Here is a 24,463-nt window from a genome sequence, read left to right as displayed (position 1 = left end):
ACGCGACAGCCTGCAGTTGGCAAGAGTGAGCCAGGAGGAGAAGATTTATGGCCGTGCCAGGCCGAATGGAAACTTACCCTTGATTGACCACTTCCAATTGAAGACTGACCCGCGGGTCAGTCGGAGAAGATTTCATCAAGTCGTGGAGGGTTTTTTTTGTCGTGTTTGAGCAGAAAGCGTGTGCAGCCATCCGTCTTGAAAATGATCCCGTTTTTATCAGTTCTCCGGGCAAAGGGTCGCATGTTTTAATAAAGGAAATCGATACGGCCGTTCGGTTTTATGGCATCTCAAGATTCAATGTTTGTGATAATTTGCGGGAGAAATAGTCCAATCATGTGCAATTGCTTGCATGAAATGAAAAATTCCAGGAAGAGAAAACAATTTGCTAATTATGTTCCGCAATGGATGATGTTTACTGGGAGTAAGCCAACAAATCAATTGCTCAACACGTCCGCTATTAAAAAAGAAAGGAAATTAATTTTTATGTTTGTGTTTGCTGTAATGTTTGCAGCATTCTTCCTGGGAAAAAAAAAAGAAAAAAAAAGGAAGGGATGACGATAGAGCGACAGCGCAATGAGTATCTAATTCATCACGCCGCTCACGACTAGCCTACAGGGCCACTTTAATTTATTTTCACTTCACCACTTTGAAAACTGTTGGCTCAGGCTATTGGAACATATTCATAAATCTTGCGCGATAGGCTCATGGCTCTTCCGAGATAGACTCGAGAGAATGCGGGAGAAGAGACTGGTGAGAGAAAGCATGTGTCGAGGAAGACAAACTACTCTGCTTTGCTTTGGTTGCTAATTTATGACGGCCTTATTGACAGTGATTGGGTCCTTCTTGGCTAATGTTTTTTTACCTTTCTAATGACCTTTTGATTTTGTTCAAACACTTTTTCAACCCAGGGTAGCACATCTGGGGGGGGTCTTGGGTTTGAATTGGACTCAGACACTCTTGTTTGGAGGTAGCATGCTTTGGTTTTCTCTAAGTACTTCGTCATCCTCCCACATTAACTCATTTACTCCCAATAACGTATAAATACGTTTTTGTTTTTTTTAATGTTCTAAGTGTTCCAAAGGTGTATCTATACATTTTTTTTGTTTTGTTTTTTTGTTTTGTTTTGTTTTATGCTAGAGCATACAGAAGGCTTTGATGCAGCCTTTCAACTGAAAACAACGGTTTGTAAAGATTTGTGAAAACTGATGAAACTTAGCTCTCTTCTAATGCTAATTGCTGCAAAACGGAAACAGATAGAAACATACTTTTTTTTTCCTGATGAAAGAAGAGACTTTAATCTTTGTTTTGATAGGTTCCATGCTTTTATAACAATATAACACAATATTCTGTGGGCCTTGCAAAATCAGTCAAAATCTAGTAAAACAGCCGGGAGTGAATGGGATTGCTTCTGTGAAAATGGCTGGGAGTGAATGAGTTAATTGAAGGCTGTAAATTATCCATGTGTGTGAGAGTGATTGGTGACAATCACTTTTTTGTAAACGTGTTTACAAAGTGCTTTGAGGGAACCACAAAGCATACATGAAACACTTTTGAGTATCGTCAGATTGAGTTTGAGTTCAAAGGGAGGTTCCAGTGCACACTTCCTGGTATGAGGTTGGAAAAGTCCAATCTTCCTCGAATGCAGCATTAGTTGCATTCGAGGATTGTTGCTTGTGAATGTTCCGCTACGTAAATATCCTAAGATGCTTTTCGTTTCAAAGAGGGCTGTCAACACAGGCTGAAAAGTTTTCAATATATTTTTTTTTATTTATCTTGATGTCACGTTATACTAAGAAAAACATGGCAACTATTTCGATTCGTGAAAATATCGCAATCAATAACATACATACAAATATGTGCCATTGGTGATGTAATTAATAAAACGACACATCACTAGTGTCCACTATTCAATATGTTTAATTCTAATTGCATTGTAGATGATTTTCTGCATCGTTGTATTATCGTTGGCAAAATATCACTACACTGTGTTGCAATTTCCTTCGCAATTTCCATAGCAGACAGCATGACGTTAAAATGATAAATGAGATTTCTTTCTCGCCAACACAGCAGAAGGTTTGTAAACAATTAAAATCCCGACCGCTTAACTTCACGCAAATTCCATCTGAGCTTCAAGAGAATCATTTTACCTTTTAGGTCTCTGGAGAAATTTACATTCCACTCCAGCTAATATTGAGAGCGCTTCTCAAGCGTCAGTCTGGTGTCGGCAGAAGCAAACAAAGGGCACATTAATGTGCCACAGCAAATTACGATTGAAATCCCAGTTGAACGGAAGCAAAAGACATTTTGACACCGATTGAACTCGAGACCAAGTTCTTGTGAAATATTTTGCCTACAATAGTGAAGATATTCGACTTTTTTTTCTTTCTTTTTTTTTTTTTCAAACTAGAAAATTCATCAAGGCCCAGAAACAAATTTTACTTGTTAATTGAAATATTCCTAATAAAAATGTTAAAAGAAATGTCTGCACCTTCCACTAGAACTTCAACATTACTCTTATTTTAACATATTATATTCCGCGCTCTATGCTTGCTTTCAGCGGCCTTTGACCTTTCTTCTACTCCATTATTATTGTATTATTTATTTGGCCGAATAGTATGACTTTAGTACTGTAATGACAATTTCATCCTCATAATAATTACAGATGGTAAAATACAGGATGGGCGAGTACCGATACCAGGTATCTGTATCGTGTTGATGCCGGCCTTATTTTAAACTATCGGAGCCTACCGATACATACTAATAATAATAATACAAATAATAATGATAATATATTAATTAATTAATAAACATGTGATGTTTTTAATATAAATATAGACAGCGTATATAATTTTACTGCATTTGCTGCCCACACTCGCCTTCTGATTGAAATTCAACACAAGATGTAAATATGGAAGACTCAACTCAACTTTATTTATCAAGCACATAAAGTAACATCAGTTTTGCGGTAAACAAGAACAAAGCAAACATTTTGAAGTGCAAATACAGTTGTTGTTTTGTTTTGGGGTTTTTTTACAAGTAAATACATTTTACATCAGTAAATAAATAAGACCTTTGTTGGCGTTTGTTTGTGTTAGCCAGTCTCTTTACGATTGATGTGTTCAATGTGGCAAGTTATTTGTAGTTCTTCCCGCTTCTGATTTTTAGTGGCAATAACAAAAGATGATCACCCAAAACTGAAGCAAGTAAAATGTCTTACAAGACAGCCATTATGATGATATTTGAAGTAGTTTTGATTTAAATGGACGTAAAGGATGGTGTCGGAATATTTGCAGCCTCCCAGGACATTTCTCACAGCTTTTTTTTCTTTGTCCGACCATCTTCAGACCTGCCAAAATGGAAAAACTAGCAAATCGGCTCCTTTATTAACTGTCATTTGCGCATCACAGTTGATGATTTAGCAAACAACTGTGAACCCGTCTCCTAATGTGCAAAATGATTTGCGCGCCGGAGATCATCGGATGCCGAGTTGCTCCAATAAATGTCTGCAGTCATTGTAAGCGTTTGATCTGCCAGCACAATCTTGACACTTTGAGAGCAGTCGCATGTTGAAAAGGCACGACGGAAACGTCAAAGCTTGTCATCGGACACGATCCCGCCCCTGTTCTCCGGGGTCCTTGTAAAACGTGCGGTATCTGCGAGGCGTCTGATGAGGGAGTGTGTGTTGACATGGATGTGTGCTAGTCGCTACATCCGCTACAGCTGTGCAGGGACACATGGCAGCAACTTGAAGGAACAGCTTGAATGGGGAAAGTGGCGTGCACGTTGCAGCCACATTGATCATCAATAAACAGTGACTGGTCTGGTATCTAGACTATCCAGTCATCCATTTTCTTGACCGCTTACTCCTTACAAGGGTCACGGGGGGTGCTGGAGCCTATCCCAGCTGGCTTTGTGCAGTTGGCGGGCTCTGAACTGGTTGCCAGCCAATCGCAGGACACATAGAGACGAACAACCATCCACACACACATAAGAACACCTATGGCCAATCTGGAGCGCCCAATTAACCTGCCATGCACGTCTTTGGAATGTGGGAGGAGACCGGAGTACCCGGAGAAGACCCACGCAGGCACGGGGAGAACATGCAAACTCCACCCAGAAACCCGGACTCGATCTTGCGTCCTCAATACTGGGAGGCGGACATGCTAACCAGTCATCCACTTTGTCATGTGATTTATTTATATATTTCAGCTTTATTCTTTTAATTACATATTTGGAAAATTATAACTTCATCTCTTACATTGCTGTTTTATTTACTTATTCTCATTAATACACTAATTTGTTGTTGTATCCAATATTATTTTAAAACAAATTTTGTATTACTCTAATTTTATTTTAGAACTATACTACCGGTACTTTTCTCATAATCTTTAGCACAGTTACACTTTATTTTTGTAATATAGCCACTTTATTCTCATCAAAATACAGTTTTATTCTGCTAACAACTTTAATTGATGACTTATTCTTGTTAAACTACTAAATTTACTCTTGTATTATTGCAATGTTTCTCTTATAATTGTTAATTTAAAAATATATATTTTTTGCAATGCTACAAATTTATTGCTGTAATATATTTGACTTTATTTTTGTAAAAATGTTAACCGTATTGTCGCAGAATTTTCTATTCTCACATTTTGTTCCATTCAATGTATTTTGGAATAACATTAAATTGCATATTTATTCATATGCATATTTATGCGTAGAGTGACATTATTTCATGTTTTTGTTGTTGTAACTATATATCATCAAAAATGTACTTTATTCTAGTCCACAGCCGATCAGTTCATTTGAACTGAAAAGAAAAAAAAAAAAAAAAAGAGAATGCCAAAACTTGTCAAAGTTGATTTCCAAGTATTAATTAGCAGTTCATCGCTGGTTAGCTTGCGTTTTAATTAACCACTCAGCAAGGCAAGAATGTACGCATGCAACCATAATATTCTCACACTTTCAAGCAACAATGAATGAAGCTTAGCTCCTCCTCATTCTTAATGAGTCCTTACAATGCCACTGAGAGGGGCCAAAAATATCCCGTACATACCACGACAACAATAGAAAATTATTTAATTAGCATGAGCAGATATGCCGCCCATGTGAGGCCCCACATATTGCACATGCCAGAAACTGACACTGCCTGCTATGCATGTTTTTGAAATGTGGGAGGAACTTGGCAATGTCAGGAATTGAAATTCAAACCCAGGACCTCACAACTGTGAGGCATACGTACTAATCACTGCTACACTGTGTTGCCAAAATGATAGTTAACTCATTTACTCCCAAAAACGTATAAATACGTTCTATTTTAAATATTACCATGCTCCCAAAGATGTATTTATACGTTTTGTCTTTGCTGCAGCCTCTGAACTGAAGAGAATGCTTGAAGCAAAGGTAGTTATTACAAAAACGGCCAGCAGATGGCAGCAGAGTATAAGAGATCAAAAAACTCTTTTCCCCGTAGTTTTAAACAGATTTGTAAATAATGATGAAACGTAAACATATTTTAATGCTAATTGATGCAAAATGGAAAAAAATAGAAGTATACTTTTTTTTTTTTTCCTGATGAAAGAAGAGGCTCTAATCTTTCTTTTGGTAGATTCCATGTTTTTATAGCAATAGGACACAATATTCTATGAGTCTTGCAAAATCCGTCAAAATCCGGTAAAATAACGAAAATGTCCTGGGAGTAATCACATTAAATGGATACAAAATTGTAGTATTAATTGCAACTGTAATCAGCAACTTTAAGTGATTGTTTTCATGAACATGTTATGTCCTCATGTTACTGGTATTTTGTCCCGCCGTAAATCCTATTTTAATGTTGTTAAATTGCCCATTTTTGTTTTGGTAATGCTACCACAAGTTTTGCATAACTCTGTGACTTTATCCTTGTAATGTGCTCTCAATATGCCTTTTTATGGTACACTGATGTTGTTGTGTTCCTTTGGAGAAAAATGACACAGACTTCTATTGCCAACTGAGACGGCGCACGGAGAATAAGGACGAGACGCGGCCTCACTATTTCACATTTACTGCGCGCTTGTGTGACTCGTGTGTCGGCTGCTCGGAGAGCTCATCTAGCACCTTAGACAGGCCTGCCCTCCTCCGTCTCACAATTGCTTTAACAAGCAATTTCGGCAAACTCCAAACTATGTTGGAGAGTGAACGCTTGTTGTGTGTGTGTGTGCGTGTGTGTACGTTCCGCCAACAATTAAAGTAGACGTGATACATTTCCACTCCACAATTTAAATCACTTTCCAGGTGTCTTCATCACAAGTATGACATGCTTTCCTCAAAATAGCCCCAAGGATCATGAAATATAGAATACCTGCACACACGTCTTGCTGAAATTAGCCCATTTTTAACTCATTCACTCCCAGCCATTTTCACAGAAGCGGTCCCGTTCGCTCCCGGCTGTTTTACTGGATTTTGACTGATTTTGCAAGGCCCACAGAATATTGTGTTCTATTGCTATAAAAGCATGGAACCTATCAAAAGAAAGATTAAAGTCTCTTCTTTCATCAGAAAGTATGTTTCTATCTGTTTCCGTTTTGCAGCAATTAGCATTAGAAAAGAGCTAAGTTTCATCAGTTTTCATAAATCTATTTAAAATTCAAAGTTTTTTCTAGATGGCCCTGGTTGATCTCCTTTGCTCTGCTGCCACCTGCTGGCCGTTTGTGTATGCTCTACCATAAAAACAAAAACAAAAACCAAAACAAAAAAACGTATAAATACGTCTTTGGGACACTTAGAACATTAAAAAAAAAAAGAAGTATTTATACGTTATTGGGAGTAAATGAGTTAAGGTCCAGCCTAGAATGTGGCACACGGTTCACCAAACAGAAATACCACTGCCAACAACTTTACCTCGAAATCAATTAGGCTACACTCCATTTATCAGAAGCTAATGATGTTAGCTAATGCTAAGCTGCACATTTAACAAAACTCAGCTCTGCTTATCATTGGTCTTTGACATGAGGAGGGTGGGGATGTGGCTCTTTCTACATAATAGTGTATCATACTTTTTCTAGCTCTGGCTCTGAACATGTCAATTGTGGAATAGCTAATGAAACTATAATGAAAATAGTAAATCAATGACGTCCAAATACAAGGTTCAAAAGTAACAAAGAAAGACGTGGAAACAAAACAACAACGAGGCAAACTGGACAAGACAAGAGCGGCTGCAGTGAGCTGATCAGAAAAAAAAAAAAAACAACAACATGAGAAACAAGAAAACAAGACTTCACACATAAAACCAAGCCAAATGTCACCCTAAAAAAAAAATAAAAAAAAAATAAAAAAACAGATCATGACAATATACTATTACTCTTCTTACTGAACTGCTACCTCAACGAGACAGAACCTAAAATGGTCACTTGCTGCTCATCCAACACTTCAGAATAAAGGTCCAGCGCTCCCATATTTTGGCTAATATGCAATATTTCATGACGTGAAGAATGACAACGGATTAGCATCACTGTTAATTGGTGATAATCCAAATAATTGTCATTGTTGAAATCATGTAACGGAGGCTAGCAAATGTTTTCCCCATCACCTCAAAGGTACACACACTTTAAATGTTCGTGCTGGAAACGAAAGCTACAAATATTCACAAAGCTGCCCGTTGCAATTCTTTCTCTCACAAGTCAAGATCGTGGGGGGGGCGATGTTCCCGTTTGACTCCACAAGGTGCTCGCTGAGAGCATTTATGATAATCTTCGATAATCTACTCAACATACCTGTGAACTATTTGCATGCTCAGTGCTGAGACTGTGAAAGTTTTCCAAAAGTGCCATTCTGAGCTCCGGTGCCGCTCATAGGGAGTCTTACGGAGTAGAAATGAAAAGTGGATAAATAGCGGCTTTGGCTGCACCGATGTGTGCGAAATGGGCCGACACAGCAAATCCTCCAATGATATGCCCCCTCTGGTTAAAGCCTCCACAGGCAGGCCAGAGTGTCCGTTCCCCAACCTAGAAAAATACAAGAGGCAGTAATCCACGTCGGAGGTCTTTGGGTTTGATAACGATAACCTCCAATCTTCATTTAATGTCCCCCTCTCCCTTCCTCACCTTCCCATTCAAGTAAATGCACTTTATTGCACCAGTGGATTAAGTAATGATTATTTTGCAAAATTGCGGGCCGCACAATGGTCAATTAACCTGTAATGAAACGCTGACTTATGAGGCGAAGCGTGGCACTGCAATAAGCAGGCCACCGCTTTGCAGTTACAAGCTGTGCCCCCACACCCATCCCGTTTCCCCTCCCCCTAACCCCCATCTATCAGCATTTAAAAATAGTGTACGCCACAAGGAGACGTAATGGAAAGAAAAAGTCACAATGGAGTTCATGGCCATTGTCATCATTCAGTGGATTGAATTAAGCCTCGTCATTGACTTCAATGCTATTTACATTGGTGCCTCTAAGGTCAACATGTTCCTATTGGAAATAATAGAAATTAAAGCTGTGCGTGGTGACGACCAAGCTCTCGGATTCCCATTTAAATTTAAATCCTAGAAATGAGTGTCAAACTTTGACTTTATGCTATACCCACATTTGATGGCATAGGCAAAAAAAAAAAAAAAAAAAAAGCTTTGATTATAAATACAAGAAAAAAATCTCACACCATACACCGCTGAACAAAAAGTTATAAATAGTATAAACTGTACGTGTTGAAATTTCAAGAATTGTGACAATAAACCTGAATGGAAATGCTAGTAATTTAAAAAAAAAAAAAAAAAACTGTGAAAATCGGGATGGGTTTTTCAGCGTATTGATAAAAGAAAAATGTTAATTTTGGCTATGGAAACAGGTTTTCCAAATACACATCGCACGTCAAGACCGAATATTGCATATACCGTATTTTCCGCACTATAAGGCGCACCTAAAAGCCTTCAATTTTATAATCCAGTGCGCCTTATATATGGATTAATATTGAGCCGCAAAAGGTCTCGCTGTCAATACGCTATCGGTGACCCTGCACGATCGGCAGATCCCGCCATCTTGTATCGATAGCTAATACTAATACTTTACCTCAGAGAAAATAATAAATCAGCTGTTTATTCATTTTGGGAGTGAATGGAGTTGTCAGAAAGCTGGTTCGTATTCTATTAATAAAGTTTGACTGACATATCTGACTGTTTTGTTGACATTCCCTTTAGCGCAGTACCATCTAATGGATGCATAAGGTAACCTCAGCCTCTACTGTAGCGCCTTATATATGGAAAAAGTTTTAAAATATGTCATTCATTGAAGGTGCGCCTTATATTGCGGAAAATACGGTATTCTGATCGTGTTTATATGACCAAATAGTAGGGGTAGAAAAGGGGTATCCCAAGGGACTTATTTGGTTTCTTTACTTTTGCGTGTGGTTCAATGGTCTTTTCCAATATTCCGGTTGTATTGTATGTTTTGGCAAAGGTGGGCATTCCGTCAGTACTGACTATCTGTTCGTCAGTACTGACTATCTGTTCGTCAGTCCATCACTGACAGATGCCCCTTTTTCTGACGAATGACAACAAAAAAAAAAGACAGACTTAAGCACTGCCGGAAACAGCTTTTTATCTGTCATTGTAATCGGCACTAAGCAGGTCAAGTACTAAGCGGGTCTCTCAGTCCGTCACTGACGGAGGCCCGTTAAGTTGACCAATGCCCACCTTTGTTTCTCAGGCCTAACATAGTGATGACGGAAGTGCGGTTGAAATCAAATGACGAACTGACAATTACAGTTTGGTTCAGCTTGAAAAATGACGGAATGACGATGACAGAAGGTTGCCGAGGGTGCTGACGAATGACGACAAGCAAATTTTGAAAATAGCTCTGTTTATTTGTACGTTGTGTGGGTGATTTCATGTGTCTGTTTTACTGTAAAACAAGAATATTTTTGTTGTTGTTGTTTTTATACAGCACTATAACAATAAAGGTGATTGTGATGGTGACAAACGTAAGCATTAGCGGAGGTCTGTGTCATGCCACAGCAACGCGGGCCACTGAGCGATTCTCGTAGCAGCGGGTGTGAGGACAAGACATCACATTTCCAGTAAGCGAGTCGATGCAAGGGATTGAGTGAAGTTGGTGCGAGTGCGAGAGGTGAAGAAACGGGAGTGAGTGATGGAGTGAGCGCGAGCCAAAGGCCGCGTGGAGGTGCGCGGCGGGAGCAAAAGTGAGCGTAATGAAGTCGGACAGAGGTGCAAAGAGGAGAGGCAAAGTCGGCGAGCGGCAAAGAGTGGACAGCAGCCGAAGTGACGGATGTTGACGCGAGGCTCGGAGCTTGTGAAGTATGGTCAGAGGAAGGAGAAGGGGAGGCACTCTGTGTTATTGTGCAGCGGGCCCCGCTTGGCACCGCACTCCGCCAGTGAGCGGCGTTGATCCGTGAACTTGCCATCTGGATTGTCCCACAAATCACATTAAAGTTTCAAGTCCAGGAATACATCAAGCTAAATGAATATTGGATCTTGGGGCCCACAGACAGGCCTGATGGAGAGAGAAAAAGGCCCGTGCAACCCGAGTCTTTTGTGGTCACGCCGTGAGCTATCCATCCACTTTGCCCCTACCAGAATCTGACCCCCCCCCCTTCCCTCCTAGTGGCTGACGGGCAACAATCATTGTGCGGTTGAGGGAAGCAGCTTTTATTGTGTAAAGAACAAACGAAAGAGCTTACGGTAGAATCTCATTCCAGGATTCAGGTCAGTTTAAGATTTGTTCTTATTTTGTCAATAACACTTCAACGCAATTAAAATAGTGTTAAATGGTTGCCTTTATAAAAGCTCGAGTAAATTTACTAATTAATTACATATTGGAATGTTTACTTTTTAACTCATTTGCTCCCAATAACGTATAAATACGTTTTTTTTTTTTTTTTTTTTTTATGTTCTAAGTGTCCCAAAGATGTATTTATACTTTTTTTTTTTTTTTTTTTTTGTTTATGCTAGAGCATACAGAAAGCTTTGATGCAGCCTCTCAACTGCAAAGAACAGTTGCAGAAATGGTAGTTATTACAAAAACGGCCAGCAGGTGGCAGCAGAGCAAAGGAGATCAACCAGGGCCATCTAGGAAAAAAAGCTCAATTACTTACAATTTTAAATAGATTTGTGAAAACTGATGAAACTTAGCTCTCTTCTAATGCTAATTGCTGCAAAACGGAAACAGATAGAAACATCCTTTTTTTTTTCCTGATGAAAGAAGAGACTTTAATCTTTCTTTTGATAGGTTCCATGCTTTTATAGCAATAGAACACAATATTCAGTGGGCCTTGCAAAATCAGTCAAAATCGAGTAAAACAGCCGGGAGCGAACGGGATTGCTTCTGTGAAAATGGCTGGGAGTGAATGAGTTGATTATGGGTATACACATTTGGTTGCAAACAAGTAATGCTTTTGTGAGCTGCCGTTGTCAGAAAATGTGACGGGGAAAAGCCCGATTTTAAAGCTATTTAAAGTTAAACAAAGGTATACTGAACAGTTAAAAGGCGTGTGTTGGGGTATTTTTCTGCCACTAGATGGCATTAGTGTTTCATGATGGACATCGGTGTATTTGGAACATGAAGCAACTCGTGGACTCCAGGTCATTTTGTTCATTGTAAATTACCTCTAGTTTCCAGTCCCCACAAACACATTTGTGTTATAGTGGCTCCTTGTCCCAATGTTGTATGTAAAATAAATTTTTACATACAGTTTTTAATCAGATATTTACATTTTTAACGCAATGGTCATCGTATTAAATGCTATTTAATGCCATTTAAGGCCTTAATGAAGAGTATCTCTTGTCATTTTCATGATTATTGTTCGCATTTGTGTTTTCATCTTTGTGCTTTGTCTAGCTTATTACTATCTATTTACGTTAGTATCTGCATAAAAAAATGCATGTGTGCATGCAATTGATTGAGTTAAATTGGGGATTTATAACAAGCTACCAGCCTAAGTTCCATTTCCAACACCTGGTAGTTTATTTTTGTGATTTTTTTCCATCTCATTAAAGGCTGCTAACACTAGCCACAAACCATCACCCCCAGTTAACTCAACACGGAGTGGTTCTAGTTGGTATTTTAGTGTCCCTGAACAGATTAGGAATGATTTAATTTAAATAGGAAATTTTATAGTTCACCTCAGCATACACAACATGCTGTGTATAGTTGTATTGTTTAACATAAAGTACTTCATTAACTTTTCAGCACTGTTTTTGCATCAACTTTTTTGCAAGTGAAAATAAGTAGCTTTAATTGAAGTGTGCACACAACGGAGACACCGTTTGACGGTTTATCTGCAAGTTATTCAAGTGTACAATGTGTAATAATGCCCTCGCTTTCCCTTTCATTTCAGCTACATTACATTGATTCCGCATGCATTGATTAATTTTTTCACCTTTGGGTGAAAGTAACGCGTGAGTGGAAAATGGAGAGGAAAAAAAAACATTCATCACTCAGTATGGTGTTTTGTTTTGGTTTCAGCGTTCATATTTTCTGCTGAGGCAACGTTTGTGCTCAAGTAAAACCGATTAAAAATATATATATATTGCTTTCCCAATGTTCTATACAAGAAGGGCAAGAAAAAAAAAACTATTTAGTTCTTTTCCAGTCCACTGGCTTGTAGAGCTGAGGATTTATTTTCCAGGCCCGGATTGAAGAAAAAGGCTTTACTGCCGCGCAACCTTCATTTCTATGAGATCTCCTGAGAGATATCAATTGGCCCGGAGTTCAGAAATGATACATTGAGAGACGGTAAGATGGGTCGAAATACACTTCTGCTTCCATTTGTTGGCCTTTAGTTTATATACTGTACCAAACTGCAATGACACTGCATGGATCAGCACCTCCACAGTATGAATGGGAATCAAGTTCAATCATACTTTATTACAGCACTGTGGTGCATTTGTCTGTCTATATATTGTAATAGATAAGGAAAATATCGCAATATACCGTATTTTCCGCACTATAAGGCGCACCTAAAAGCCTTCAATTTTTTAAAAGGTTACCATGTGCCTTATAATCAGGTGCGCCTTATATATGGATCAATATTGAGCCGCAACAGGTCTCGATGTCAAGACGCTATCGGTGACCCTGCACGATCGGTGACGCGCATACGCAGAAGATCCCGCCATCTTGGATCGCTGGCTAATACTAATACTTTACCTCAGAGAAAATAATAAAACAGCTGTTTATTCATTTTGGGAATGAATGGAGTTGTCAGAAAGCTGGTTTGTAATCTATTAATAAAGTTTGACTGACCTAGCTGACTGTTTTGTTGATATTCCCTTTAGCGCAGCACCATCTAATGGATGCATAAAGTAACCCCAGCCTCTAATATAGCGCCATATATATGGAAAAAGTTTTAAAATATGTCATTCATTGAAGGTGCGCCTTATAATGCGGTGCGCCTTATATTGCGGAAAATACGGTAGCTCTTTTGGAAGAAAAAAAATCACTATGAAAAATAACCGTATCTATACACATAAAATGCAACCAGGGTATTTTGTCAACAATCACAATACAGCAACTGAGCAATAAGGAATTTTCCATTTTTAAAACTCCTCAAATTTATCACAATGTCTATACAAGCGAAGAAGAGCAGCTCACAATAGAAAATTGTTCCAGTGTCGCATATACGATATAATGGGGTATTGATATTTTGGTAGAAATCATTTGACGTGACAACAAAAAACAGCCTCTCTTGCAGAAGTAGCTGGTGTTTATCACATGTGAATCGCTTCCAATATTGATTTGCAATGTACTGTGAAAACACAAATTGGGTTGGCTAATTGTGTGAAACGCACACAAACAACACGCGCGGGCTCAAAGTTGCATACGAGAAGGGCAGCGATTGTGTGCTAAACAAGCCGACAGTACACTCGACGGGAGGCATCAATCACAACTGAAGGCTGTCATGCTGAGAGCGAGCCAGCACAAAAGTGACAGCTCATGTTGAACACTGCAAGGCTTTGAAGCACATCCTTTAGACAAACAACCGAGTGCCCCCAACACAAAGCAACACTGAAAGGACGCTCTGCCATTTATTTCCCTGTACGGAAGAAGAAGAAAAAAAAAAAAAAAGAAAGGAAAAAAAATCCTTTATAGGCCAATCACTGAGTTACTTTAATGTTCTCCTTGACATTTTTACTTTCTTTTTGTTTTGTCTTACTTTTTAAAACTGTCAATAATGCACAATATACCACCATTACAAAACCAAACATACCGGTCATTGTTTTTTTTTTTTATTATTATATTATATTCTTATTATATTATTATATTCTTTAATTATTATTTTAGTGACACTGACATTTAGTTATAGTGTTTTGATCTGGTGTATAATGAAGCTCTCATCAGTGGTATCAACAGTCAAGCGTGCGTGTAGGATGAAAGATGTATTTGTGGTTTGTTTCCATAGAAAATGCATATGAAGCAATAGGAGAAACATCCTTTCCATCCAAAAATGTAACTGCCATCTTCTGAAAATACAAGCTCTAAACGGCACGTGTTGGTGTTTTTCAGGTCTTCAGGTGATTTTCCCGGAGTACCTGCAGGAGAAGTTTGTCCAGTCGGCTCTGAGCTACATCATGTGTAACGGAGAAGGAGAGTACCTATGCCGCAACAACCAGTGTATCTGCCAGTGTGCAGACGAGTATCCCCAGTGTAACTGTCCCATCACAGACATCCAGATCATGGAGAACACAATGCTGGGCATGGCCGAGTCGTGGGCATCCTCCTACAAAGACTTTGAGAACTCTGGTGAGTAGCCATGAAAACTTCTTTTAATAAAATCCCTATAAAGCCAAACGTATCATATTAAATACAATACATTTTCAGCCGTCTATTTCACAAGTATATTTTTCCCTCCGTTAAAACCCTGACAATTTGGAAACACTGTTTGATATGTCTGTTTATTATTATATTTTTGACCGTTACAAATGTACGAATTTAAATCATTGTGACCGGTGTATCAAATATGACACAATTGATTAAAATTCTCTCATATATGTCATGGTTCAGGATTTATAGGGTTGAGAATTGAGTTTGAGATCTGTTGAAGGGCTTGCAACACTCCATAATGGGTACTTTCAAATATCAGGAATTTTAACCTAGAATTCCACACCACAGAGACCCTGATAGGGGGTTGTTAACTCTTTGACTGCCAAAAACGTTTAATAACTCTCAGTAAAATCACGATGTATGCCGCCATTAACGTTAAATGACGTCAATAAGTTTTTTATTTTATTTTATTTTTTTTTCAGCGCAACGTCTTAGTGCAGCACTGCCCGGTCAATGGGCTGTGGAATCAAAAACACTCTAACTATAGCCAGCAGATGGACGCATTGTATCTTGTCGTGAACGAGCAAAGCTTTTTTCATATCATTTTTTTTTTTTTTTAATAACGTGTGGCAGTAAAAGAGTTAAATGAGCTAACTCTTTAAACTTGTGATGTAGAACAATTAAACATACCACTCTTAGCTATGCTCTTGGAATTATGTTTTGTTTGTTTTTTTTATCAATCAATCATTGCTTTACTTTCAAAGTACCTTCTTATACACACAGTGCTCAACAAAAACAAGGTCGTGAAAGACAATAAATCGACATGGCAATGTAAGATGCAGGCCAAGACAGAATGTACAAAAGTAGCGCTGTAAGGCACGGGAGAGTTTGCATCATGGCAAAAGCAAAGTATTTTGTGGGTTTCATAAGTTTTTCTGTATGTAAGTTACCGTTACTTCCAATGGAGAATGAGAGTTGAGAGGCTGCATCAAAGCCTTCTGTGTGCTCTAGCATAAAAAAAATAAAAATAAAAAAAAAACGTATAAATACGTCTTTGGGACACAAAAAAAACGTATTTATACGTTATTGGGAGCAAATGAGTTAAGGAGCAGTTCCATTTGTTTCCCCTCGCATACGTGAGGTGGCAGCTGCTAACCTGGCAGGAGGGAGTGACACGCTAATGGTCTTTTTAGGGCGTCGGATTCAGATGACTCTTAATTGTGGGCCGACATCCCCACGCCAGGTCGTCGAGCAAAAGGTTGAGGGTGGCGTGTGACATCTGTGAACACTGGGTGGAGGCGAAACGGTGGAGGAGGAGGAGGACTTTGGTGCCTCTGAAGCAAACGAGCAAAGCAGATCTGACAAGCCTTGAGAGGACGAGGCAAAAACTCTGAGAAACGTCTCTGCTGAGGCTGAGGGGAAAGAAAAAAGCTGTTCAACTGTCTTGAAGTATGAAGGGAAGTCGAGTGTGGAGGGTATCGTCATATTATAAATTGGCCTTTGGATGTTTTCAGCTTGCTAGATTATCATAGTTCACTCAAGGTCATGTTTTGCTTTTGTTGTTTGCAGTTTATATACGTTACATGTCAAACTAGCTTTGACTTGAGGTGAAAATCACCAGCGATCCATCCATTTTCTATAGTGCATGTTCTCATCAAGTTTGCAAGTGAGCTTGAGCTGATTCCAGCAGAATTTTGTGAGAGAAGCAGAGTTCAAGGGTCATGGGTAGGGATGGGTAACAGAGGTGGTACTTTTGTTGGCACGCACCAATTGTGGTTGGTATGACTGAGCATTGATTCAGATAAAAACAAATGGTACCACGAAGTGCATCTTTCAAAACATCCAGATATGTGTCAATGTTTCCCAATTATTTCCCAAAAGACGTAAAATTGTAAAAATGGTCACGTCATCAAAAAAAAAAAAAAAAAAAAAAAAAAAGACAGGGAGCTACTTTGATGAGCTACATTCTGTTCCACGTCACAGTTTATACAGTTATGGAGTTTACGGACATAAATAAAAAAAACATAACACATCATAATTCTTTGTGTACCCAACAAAAATGTTCATACATAATGGAATGTTTTTATGAGTCATCTCAACACTGAAATTAACATCATATTCGATCCATATTTGGCCACGAGAGCCAAAATATCGGTATTTAATCTTAATTGATACCGTATCAAAAATATTACAATAAAATGCCATTTTGATCTTGATTTGTCACATAGTTTGATTATGACAGGGAATACAACAAATTCACGTTGGTCACGTGAGAGAGAAGTTTGCAGATGCCCTTCGCTTCGAGTGGCAATGATGCCAAGGAGACATCACAATCTTCACTCTATTATTCATACTGATGCTTTTTAAATTTAGCTCACCAAAAGTTAAGACTCTCCCGCTGGAGACGGAACATCAAGAATCATTTTGCTGGCTGTAACCTGAAGTTGAAAACAAAATTAAGAAAGACATTTGAACTAAATGGCACTCATTCTCAATCGGATGCCCACACACTCGCTGGAAATCGGTCAATGGCGGGCTGATGTAAGAACGGTTTTGCCCAGCTCTGCTTGTCGATTAAACTCATTCACTCCCAGCCATTTTCACAGAAGCAGTCCCGTTCCCTCCCGGCTGTTTTACTGGATTTTGACTGATTTTGCAAGGCCCACAGAATATTGTGTTCTATTGCTATAAAAGCATGGAACCTATCAAAAGAAAGATTAAAGTCTCTTCTTTCATCAGAAAGTATGTTTTTATCTGTTTCCGTTTTGCAGCAATTAGCATTAGAAAAGAGCTAAGTTTCATCAGTTTTCATAAATCTATTTAAAATTCAAAGTTTTTTCTAGATGGCCCTGGTTGATCTCCTTTGCTCTGCTGCCACCTGCTGGCCTTTTGTGTAATAACTACCATTTCTGCAACCGTTCTTTGCAGTTGAAAAGCTGCATCAAAGCCTTCTGTATGCTCTAGCATAAAAAAAAAACAAAAAAAAAACGTATAAATACATCTTTGGGACACTTAGAACATTAAAAAAAACGTATTTATACGTTATTGGGATTAATTAGTTAAAATCGACAGGTGTATATTCATTAGAGCTGTTTCCCGAGGTGAAAGTGTAGATCAGCTCCTATTCATACGTTAATGCTGTCTGTTACCTCCGATTTCATTTCCAATAAATATCCTCAAATTTTTGATCGCAACACAAAATAAAAAATTGAAACGGAACTCATAAATAAGGTTCCACTGTAGGGTTCAATAAACTGACGTAGCTTTTTTTTTTCCCCCCCGTGCTTTTACAGATGAGTTCAAGTCGTTCCTGAAGAGGCTGCCCTCCACTCATTTCCTGCCCATCAACAGCGTGCACTTGCTGTGGGGCAGCGACTGGGACCTGCAGGCTCGCTACAGGCTGCTCCAGAGCTCCCTCGAGGTCCAGCGGCTCAAGATCCAACGCACTGCCCGCAAGCTCTTTGGCCTCAGCATCCGCTGTCACCACAACCCCAACCACCAGATGCCCAGGGAGAGGTGAGTGGAAATACAATCTTGACAGCACGCGCCCAACTTTTCACGCTCCAAGAACCCAAAATACGACGTGACGAAGAAGGCACGCACTTTAGAGGGAAAATCGCCGCGGTTTTTATTTTGATAGCCGCTGCTCCGAGCGTGCACACTTAAAAAAAAAAAAAAAAAAAAAAAGTACGCCATCCATTATAGATATCAAGTTACGGCTGCGTTGTTTGTGTCCATCACGTCGACTTAGTGCCGAGGGTTGCACATGCCCACCTCGCTCGTGTAGTTCCACGTCGCCGCCTATAAAAGCAAACGCAGCTCTGGGAGTGTTGTCGAAAGGTCATTGCACACATCCGCCACCACCTTCCCGCCCTTGCAGCTTGAGAGCCTCGACTACGCGGGCCGCGCCACCGCCAGGACATGGCGGCAAATAAGCCGAAATATGAAGCGGTGTTCTGTGATGAGGGCGTCGCCATACAAAGTTGAAAGTGGTAAAATATTCATTTAAGCGCTGTGAAAATGAGCACTTAAGGACTGTCACTAGTACCTCGCCTGGTAGGAAGAGTTGGCTTGTGAAGTGTTATCAAAGATAGCGTGTGCCGCCACTTAATATAGCTCGTTTCAAGAAGATTCCATCATTTAATGAGTTTTCACACATCTAGCAGATGCAGTTTAGATCTAAATTTATTTATTTTTCTATTCACAGCCACTGGCAAATGTATAACATTTGTTTGTAGGTCCATTTGACATCAAACCGCATTAAATCTGAATCATATCCAGTCCGCAGTAAGAAGACATTATATGAAGTAATACATACTAAACTAACTTTTGTATGCCACGGACTGATGTCACATAGCCATATTTGGAGACAGCTTCGTAACTAATGATAAAATATCAAACTCATCATTGTGCCATAACAATGATGTAATTGGGGGAGCCTTGCACTCGTTTCTCTTCGAGTCGACCACAGCTTCGTGTGATCTATTTTTCTTTCTTTCAAAAATCGTCTCCATTATGTTCTTTTATTGCATTATTGGCACCATGTTTGAAGCTGAATCATTTCTTGCACTTACAAGTGAGCATCAGAATCAAACGGCGAAAAAAAAAAAAAAAATGCTAGCGCTGATATTCTCCACCAAAAAATATCACAGCTAAAATATGATTAGCTGACTCACATTACCTCTATGAGCAACACAAACACATTTTTTGTTCTATTTTCTCCACATATATTTGACTCGATTTCTGAAAATCTCTGACAGGATTATTAATGTGTTTGGCGTATATTGTAACTAGGGATGTAACGATATCCACATATCACGATACGATATTATCACGATATGAAGCTCACGGTACGATAATTATTACGATATTGTGGGGAGGTTGACGATATTTGAAAAAGGTCACAATATTGTAAAAAAGAAAAAAAAAAAGAAAAAAAGCTCTTACTTAAAAAAAAAAGCAAAATATTGTGCTTTTCTACATAACATCAATACATATAAACTACCTTCAATCGCGAATAAGACTTAATATCCATCCATCCATCCATCCATTTTCTTGACCGCTTAATATTGAGGCACTTAATCGCTAATGCAGCCCACATTGAGTTCCTCCACATATTGACTCGCTTCAAAGCATTTTACAGTCCACTTCATCTGACAATTAGTGTTTTTTAATTTTTTAAACATAGAAGGGCCAAAACATACCTCATGAAAATTAAACTGCTCTAAAAAAAACTAGCCACCAGAGGGTGCTATAACTGCACAAATGGAAATCAACCTGACTTTTTTTAACAGAGGTGTAGCTTTTAACTCATTCACTCCCAGCCATTTTCACAGAAGCAATCCCGTTCGCTCCCGGCTGTTTTACTGAATTTTGACTGATTTTGCAAAGCCCACAGAATATTGTATTCAATTGCTGTAAAAGCAAAAACCTGTCAAAAGAAAGATTAAAGTTTCTACTTTCATCAGGAAAATAAAAAAAGTATGTTTATATCTGTTTCCGTTTTGCAGCAATTAGCATTAGAAGAGAGCTAAGTTTAATCAGTTTTCACAAATCTATTTAAAATTGTAAGTGATTTAGCTTTTTTCTAGATGGCCCTGGTTGATCTCCTTTGCTCTGTTGCCACCTGCTGGCCGTTTGTGTAATAACTACCATTTCTGCAACCGTTCCTTGCAGTTGAGAGGCTGCATCTAAGTCTTCTTTATGCGCTAGCATGAAAAAAAACGGATAAATACGTCTTTGGGACACTTAAAACATAAAAAAACGTATTTACACGTTATTGGGAGCAAATGAGTTAAATATCATGAACATGACGACGACGATATTGTGGCAGTTTTAATACCACGATATCACGATATTGCCGGTATCGTTACATCCCTAATTGTAACTGCATCCAAAAGTGTTAAATTGTTAACTCCTATAAGCTAGTAAGACACTAACGTTGGTTGTACTTCTGTTTCAAAGTGCTGTCATGTATGTGCTATTAAAAAAAAAAATAGGTCCCTCGCACCAACTGGGACTTGCCTCTTCTCTTGGCAGCCCCTAACCAGCTGATCATTGGATGAGGGAATTGCGCAAAGCTAAAGATCTGTAAAGTGGCTCCAAGGTGTGTGCCCACCACAGCACCTCCTCGGGGAGGCCTTGTTGCATGTCTTCTCCATACAACCAAAGCGGCAGCTGATGTGAAAGCAGACAACAGGCACCAAAGGGCCGATCCCCAGTGCGGGACTGCCGCCATTCATGCATTAGAACCCACAATGGGGCTGGATGTTGTCATCGGCTCAAGTGTGAAGTATGCTAACAAGCAAAATGCTCTTGGCAAAGGAAGCAATGATTCACGTTGCTTTGCAGCTTCAATGTTATTTTAGTCGTGGAAATGCAAAAGAGGATATGATTAAATGTATGAAACATATGCAATATTGAACTTTATGTGTGTTCTGTAATGGCTTATTGATGTTAGGTCAATGCTAAATGTTTACATTTTTAAAAGCGCCACAAAGGGATAATGTTTGTCCAAGGTATAGAAATGTAATTACAATTCCTAAGACGTGTTAACGACCAATTACATTTTGTAATATTGAAAACTAAATATGGCTTGGGCAAATCTCTGAATATTCTGAACTCGTGTTAAATGAAAAAAAAAAAAAAAAAAAAAAAAAAAAAGTCCAAAAATGTTCTTCTTTGGAGGGTAAATAAACTGGTTGCAGCTCAGTTGCTTTAAAACGTGATTAATAGTCAATTCCACACAAAAAGGCAAAACAAATGTTAAATACATAAGGTACAATGAACAGTGTGGCAAAATGATAATACCGATGACTGAACTGGACATTAATTTACTTTAATTGTATTTAAGTTACCGAATAAGTACCGGAATATTCTGAATTTCTCATGAAACCGTAAATGCTGTTAACTCATTCACTCCCAGCCATGATCACAAAAGCAATCCCGTTCACTCCCGGCTGTTTTACTGGATTTTGACTGATTTTGAAGACAGAATATTGTGTTCAATTGCTATAAAAACAGGGAACCTATCAAAAGAAAGATTAACGTCTCTTCTTTCATCAGGAAAAAAAAAGTATGTTTCTATCTGTTTCCGTTTTGCAGCAATTAGCATTAGAAGAGAGCTAAGCTTCATCAGTTTTCACAAATCTATTTAAAATTGTAAGTAATTGAGCTTTTTTTCTAGCTGGCCTTGGTTGATCTCCTTTGCTCTGCTGCCACCTGCTGGCCGTTTGTGTAATAACTACCATATCTGCAACCGTTCTTTGCAGTTGAGAGGCTGCATCAAAGCCTTCTGTCTGCTCTAGCATAAAAAAAAATCATAAAAAAAAAATAAAAATTAAAAACAAAAAAACGTATAAATACGTCATTGGGACACTTAAAACATTTTTAAAAAAAAACAACTTATTTTCACGTTATTGGGAGCAAATGAGTTAAATGTCGGAGTTGCACAGAATGACCTTACTTTGACTCAATTGAATCCAATCTGCATCGTTCCTGAGACGATGACGTGGATGTCCCAGTTCTCGCTTGCACACCGCCAACATGTACATAGACAACAGTAAAACATTTTGCTAAGTTATAAATGTGATGATGTTTTTGTTTTTTAGCCGTGAGGTGACCACCCAATTTGGTGATCTAACCTTTACGTCTGGGCCACCACCCCAGCTAAATACTAGAAGGTAAAAGAAGTGGCTGGAGCATTTCAGGAGATTGGTCGGATGTCGATTCTCGTCATTGCATCACCTAGCGCAAAAGAGCTTTCAATGCTTTACTGTTTGTTGAAGCTGTGGAATAGCTACGACAGGTAGCACATAGCAAAGCTCCAAGTAAGGAAAGGCTGCTTGTTTAGCCCGATGAATTCAATTATTGTTCGTGTTGTTTGTTTAGCCTTCTGACGGTCACGCTCATACGGGCGCAAGTTGCCCAGTGCGGGCTGCGTTCGCTTCTGTTTGACAGTTGCGGCACCGTCTCACTTCTTTTTCATTCTCTGCAGTAAGCCTTCAAAACACACCATGTTCCGCCAAGTGTTTGTTCTTCAAATGGTGTGTTAAGTTTGTTGTTTTGAAACTTTTCAATGTCATCTCCCTGTGAGATTTCTTTGTGTTGCAGCATGCAAATTTAGCATTAGTCTCAAATCGCTGCAAAAGTACGAGCTGCAGGTGGTCGGTTTTTGCGATTGGTAATGAAAGGCAATGATCGACAAATGCTGGTTACATAGTCTATGATAATCAGCCGATCAATCAATCAAGGATACATATTGAAAATGATCATTTACTTCAAAACGGCTTACATAACCTCTCACTAGTCACTCCTCTTATGTTTGCTTAGGATGGCACAAATGTTAATGGCTAAATATGACCCAAAAGAAACAAAAAAAAAAGAGCAGTCAATATTCAGGTAAACTCATTTCATATTATAGAAAGAACAGTATGATATTTCTGCATTGTATTTATACGTATTTACTATATTTATTTTGTTTATCGTTCCGTATTTTCCTAAACACGGTGGTGTTTTTTTTGTTACATTTTGCATTTTCAAGCCTTTTTTTTTTTTTTTAAATAAAAAGTAACAATGAGGTACCGTAAATACAAAGTTGACAGATTTTCACCTGCATTAAATTCACTTTTGCTCATCTATCTTGCCATTAACTTTCCCCAGTAAGCCATGACAATGACTGATTAAAAAAAAAAAAATTAAAAATCCCTACACACACAACAAAGTATGCTGTTAATATTTAAAATAACAGCAAATTGATGATTTTTTATTTTTTTTTTCCTGCTGATCCGATTCTGTTCTCTTTGGGAGGACTTTATGACGCATTTAATCTGAGCTCATTTAACTTTGAAGCCCCGCACAGACGCTAAGTATTCTCAGCGGAAATAAACAACGTCTATTCCACTTGATTGTTTCTTGATTTCCTACGACAAATCTAAGCAAGCTAGACGGCGCGGTGAAAGTAATTTATCTCCGCATTTCAACCTAATAATGAGATTAAATGATTTCAAAATAATAATAATAAAAAAAAAAAAAGTTTCTGCGCCTTTCATATGTCCATTAGTTAATGTGTCTTTTCCCGCGGGGTGCTCAGCTTTGAAATAAAGCTCTTAATTTATGTAAATTACAGACTGTTAAACTGATAAAGTTCCTTCAAATCACAACTTTTTTTTTCCCCCTCCTCCTATTAGTTCCACATATTTTCTACTCGTAGTAGCAGCATAGCGCAGTGCAGACACGTTTTAGTCACATCGAACCTGATGCAGACGAAAAGTACAGAATGTGCTATGTCTGCCGTGTTATGGTAGAGCATTGCTAATAAGGTATTATCACCAATGTATCCTTCGAAATAGGACAAAGTAGAGCATATGAGCTAAAAAAAATAACTAAAATAAAAAATAGCACGTCACCCAGTTGCCTGCAGCAAGATGACATGATGAAATATATTACGTAAGTGTGCCGACAGGTCTACTCTTGACAATTGCTCATAATTAATCATATTTTTTTTTATTCCTATTATAATGAATGTTAACTGACAGAGACCAAAACTATCCCATAAATGGAGTCAAGTCTGCCTTGGAGCATGTTGTGACCAAAATTGGCTGACATGTAAGACTAAATGGTCTTCTGTGTCAGTCACAATAACTGCACCACTGATCCATAAAGATGGATCTGCTACACAAATTTACAAGTGTAATTAACTCATTCACTGCCAGCC

At 38.6% G+C, this 24,463-nt stretch overlaps 1 protein-coding gene across 2 annotated transcripts in view; it reads left to right on the top strand.

Annotated features, from left to right (window-relative positions):
• brinp1 (bone morphogenetic protein/retinoic acid inducible neural-specific 1) overlaps window positions 1–24,463 on the top strand; it is a 214,413-nt gene that overhangs the window by 182,078 nt on the left and 7,872 nt on the right. For both annotated transcript variants that reach the window (XM_077497593.1, XM_077497592.1), the window contains 2 exons: window positions 14,491–14,727; window positions 18,042–18,264. In XM_077497593.1, the coding sequence (XP_077353719.1) occupies window positions 14,491–14,727; window positions 18,042–18,264 (460 nt within the window). The remainder of the gene's footprint in view (window positions 1–14,490; window positions 14,728–18,041; window positions 18,265–24,463) is intronic.

Source organism: Festucalex cinctus, chromosome 15 (genome assembly GCF_051991245.1).
Source record: "Festucalex cinctus isolate MCC-2025b chromosome 15, RoL_Fcin_1.0, whole genome shotgun sequence".
Classification (NCBI taxonomy): Eukaryota; Metazoa; Chordata; class Actinopteri; order Syngnathiformes; family Syngnathidae; genus Festucalex; species Festucalex cinctus.
Note: the sequence above shows the minus strand (reverse complement) of the source record. Positions and strands in the feature narration are given on the sequence as shown.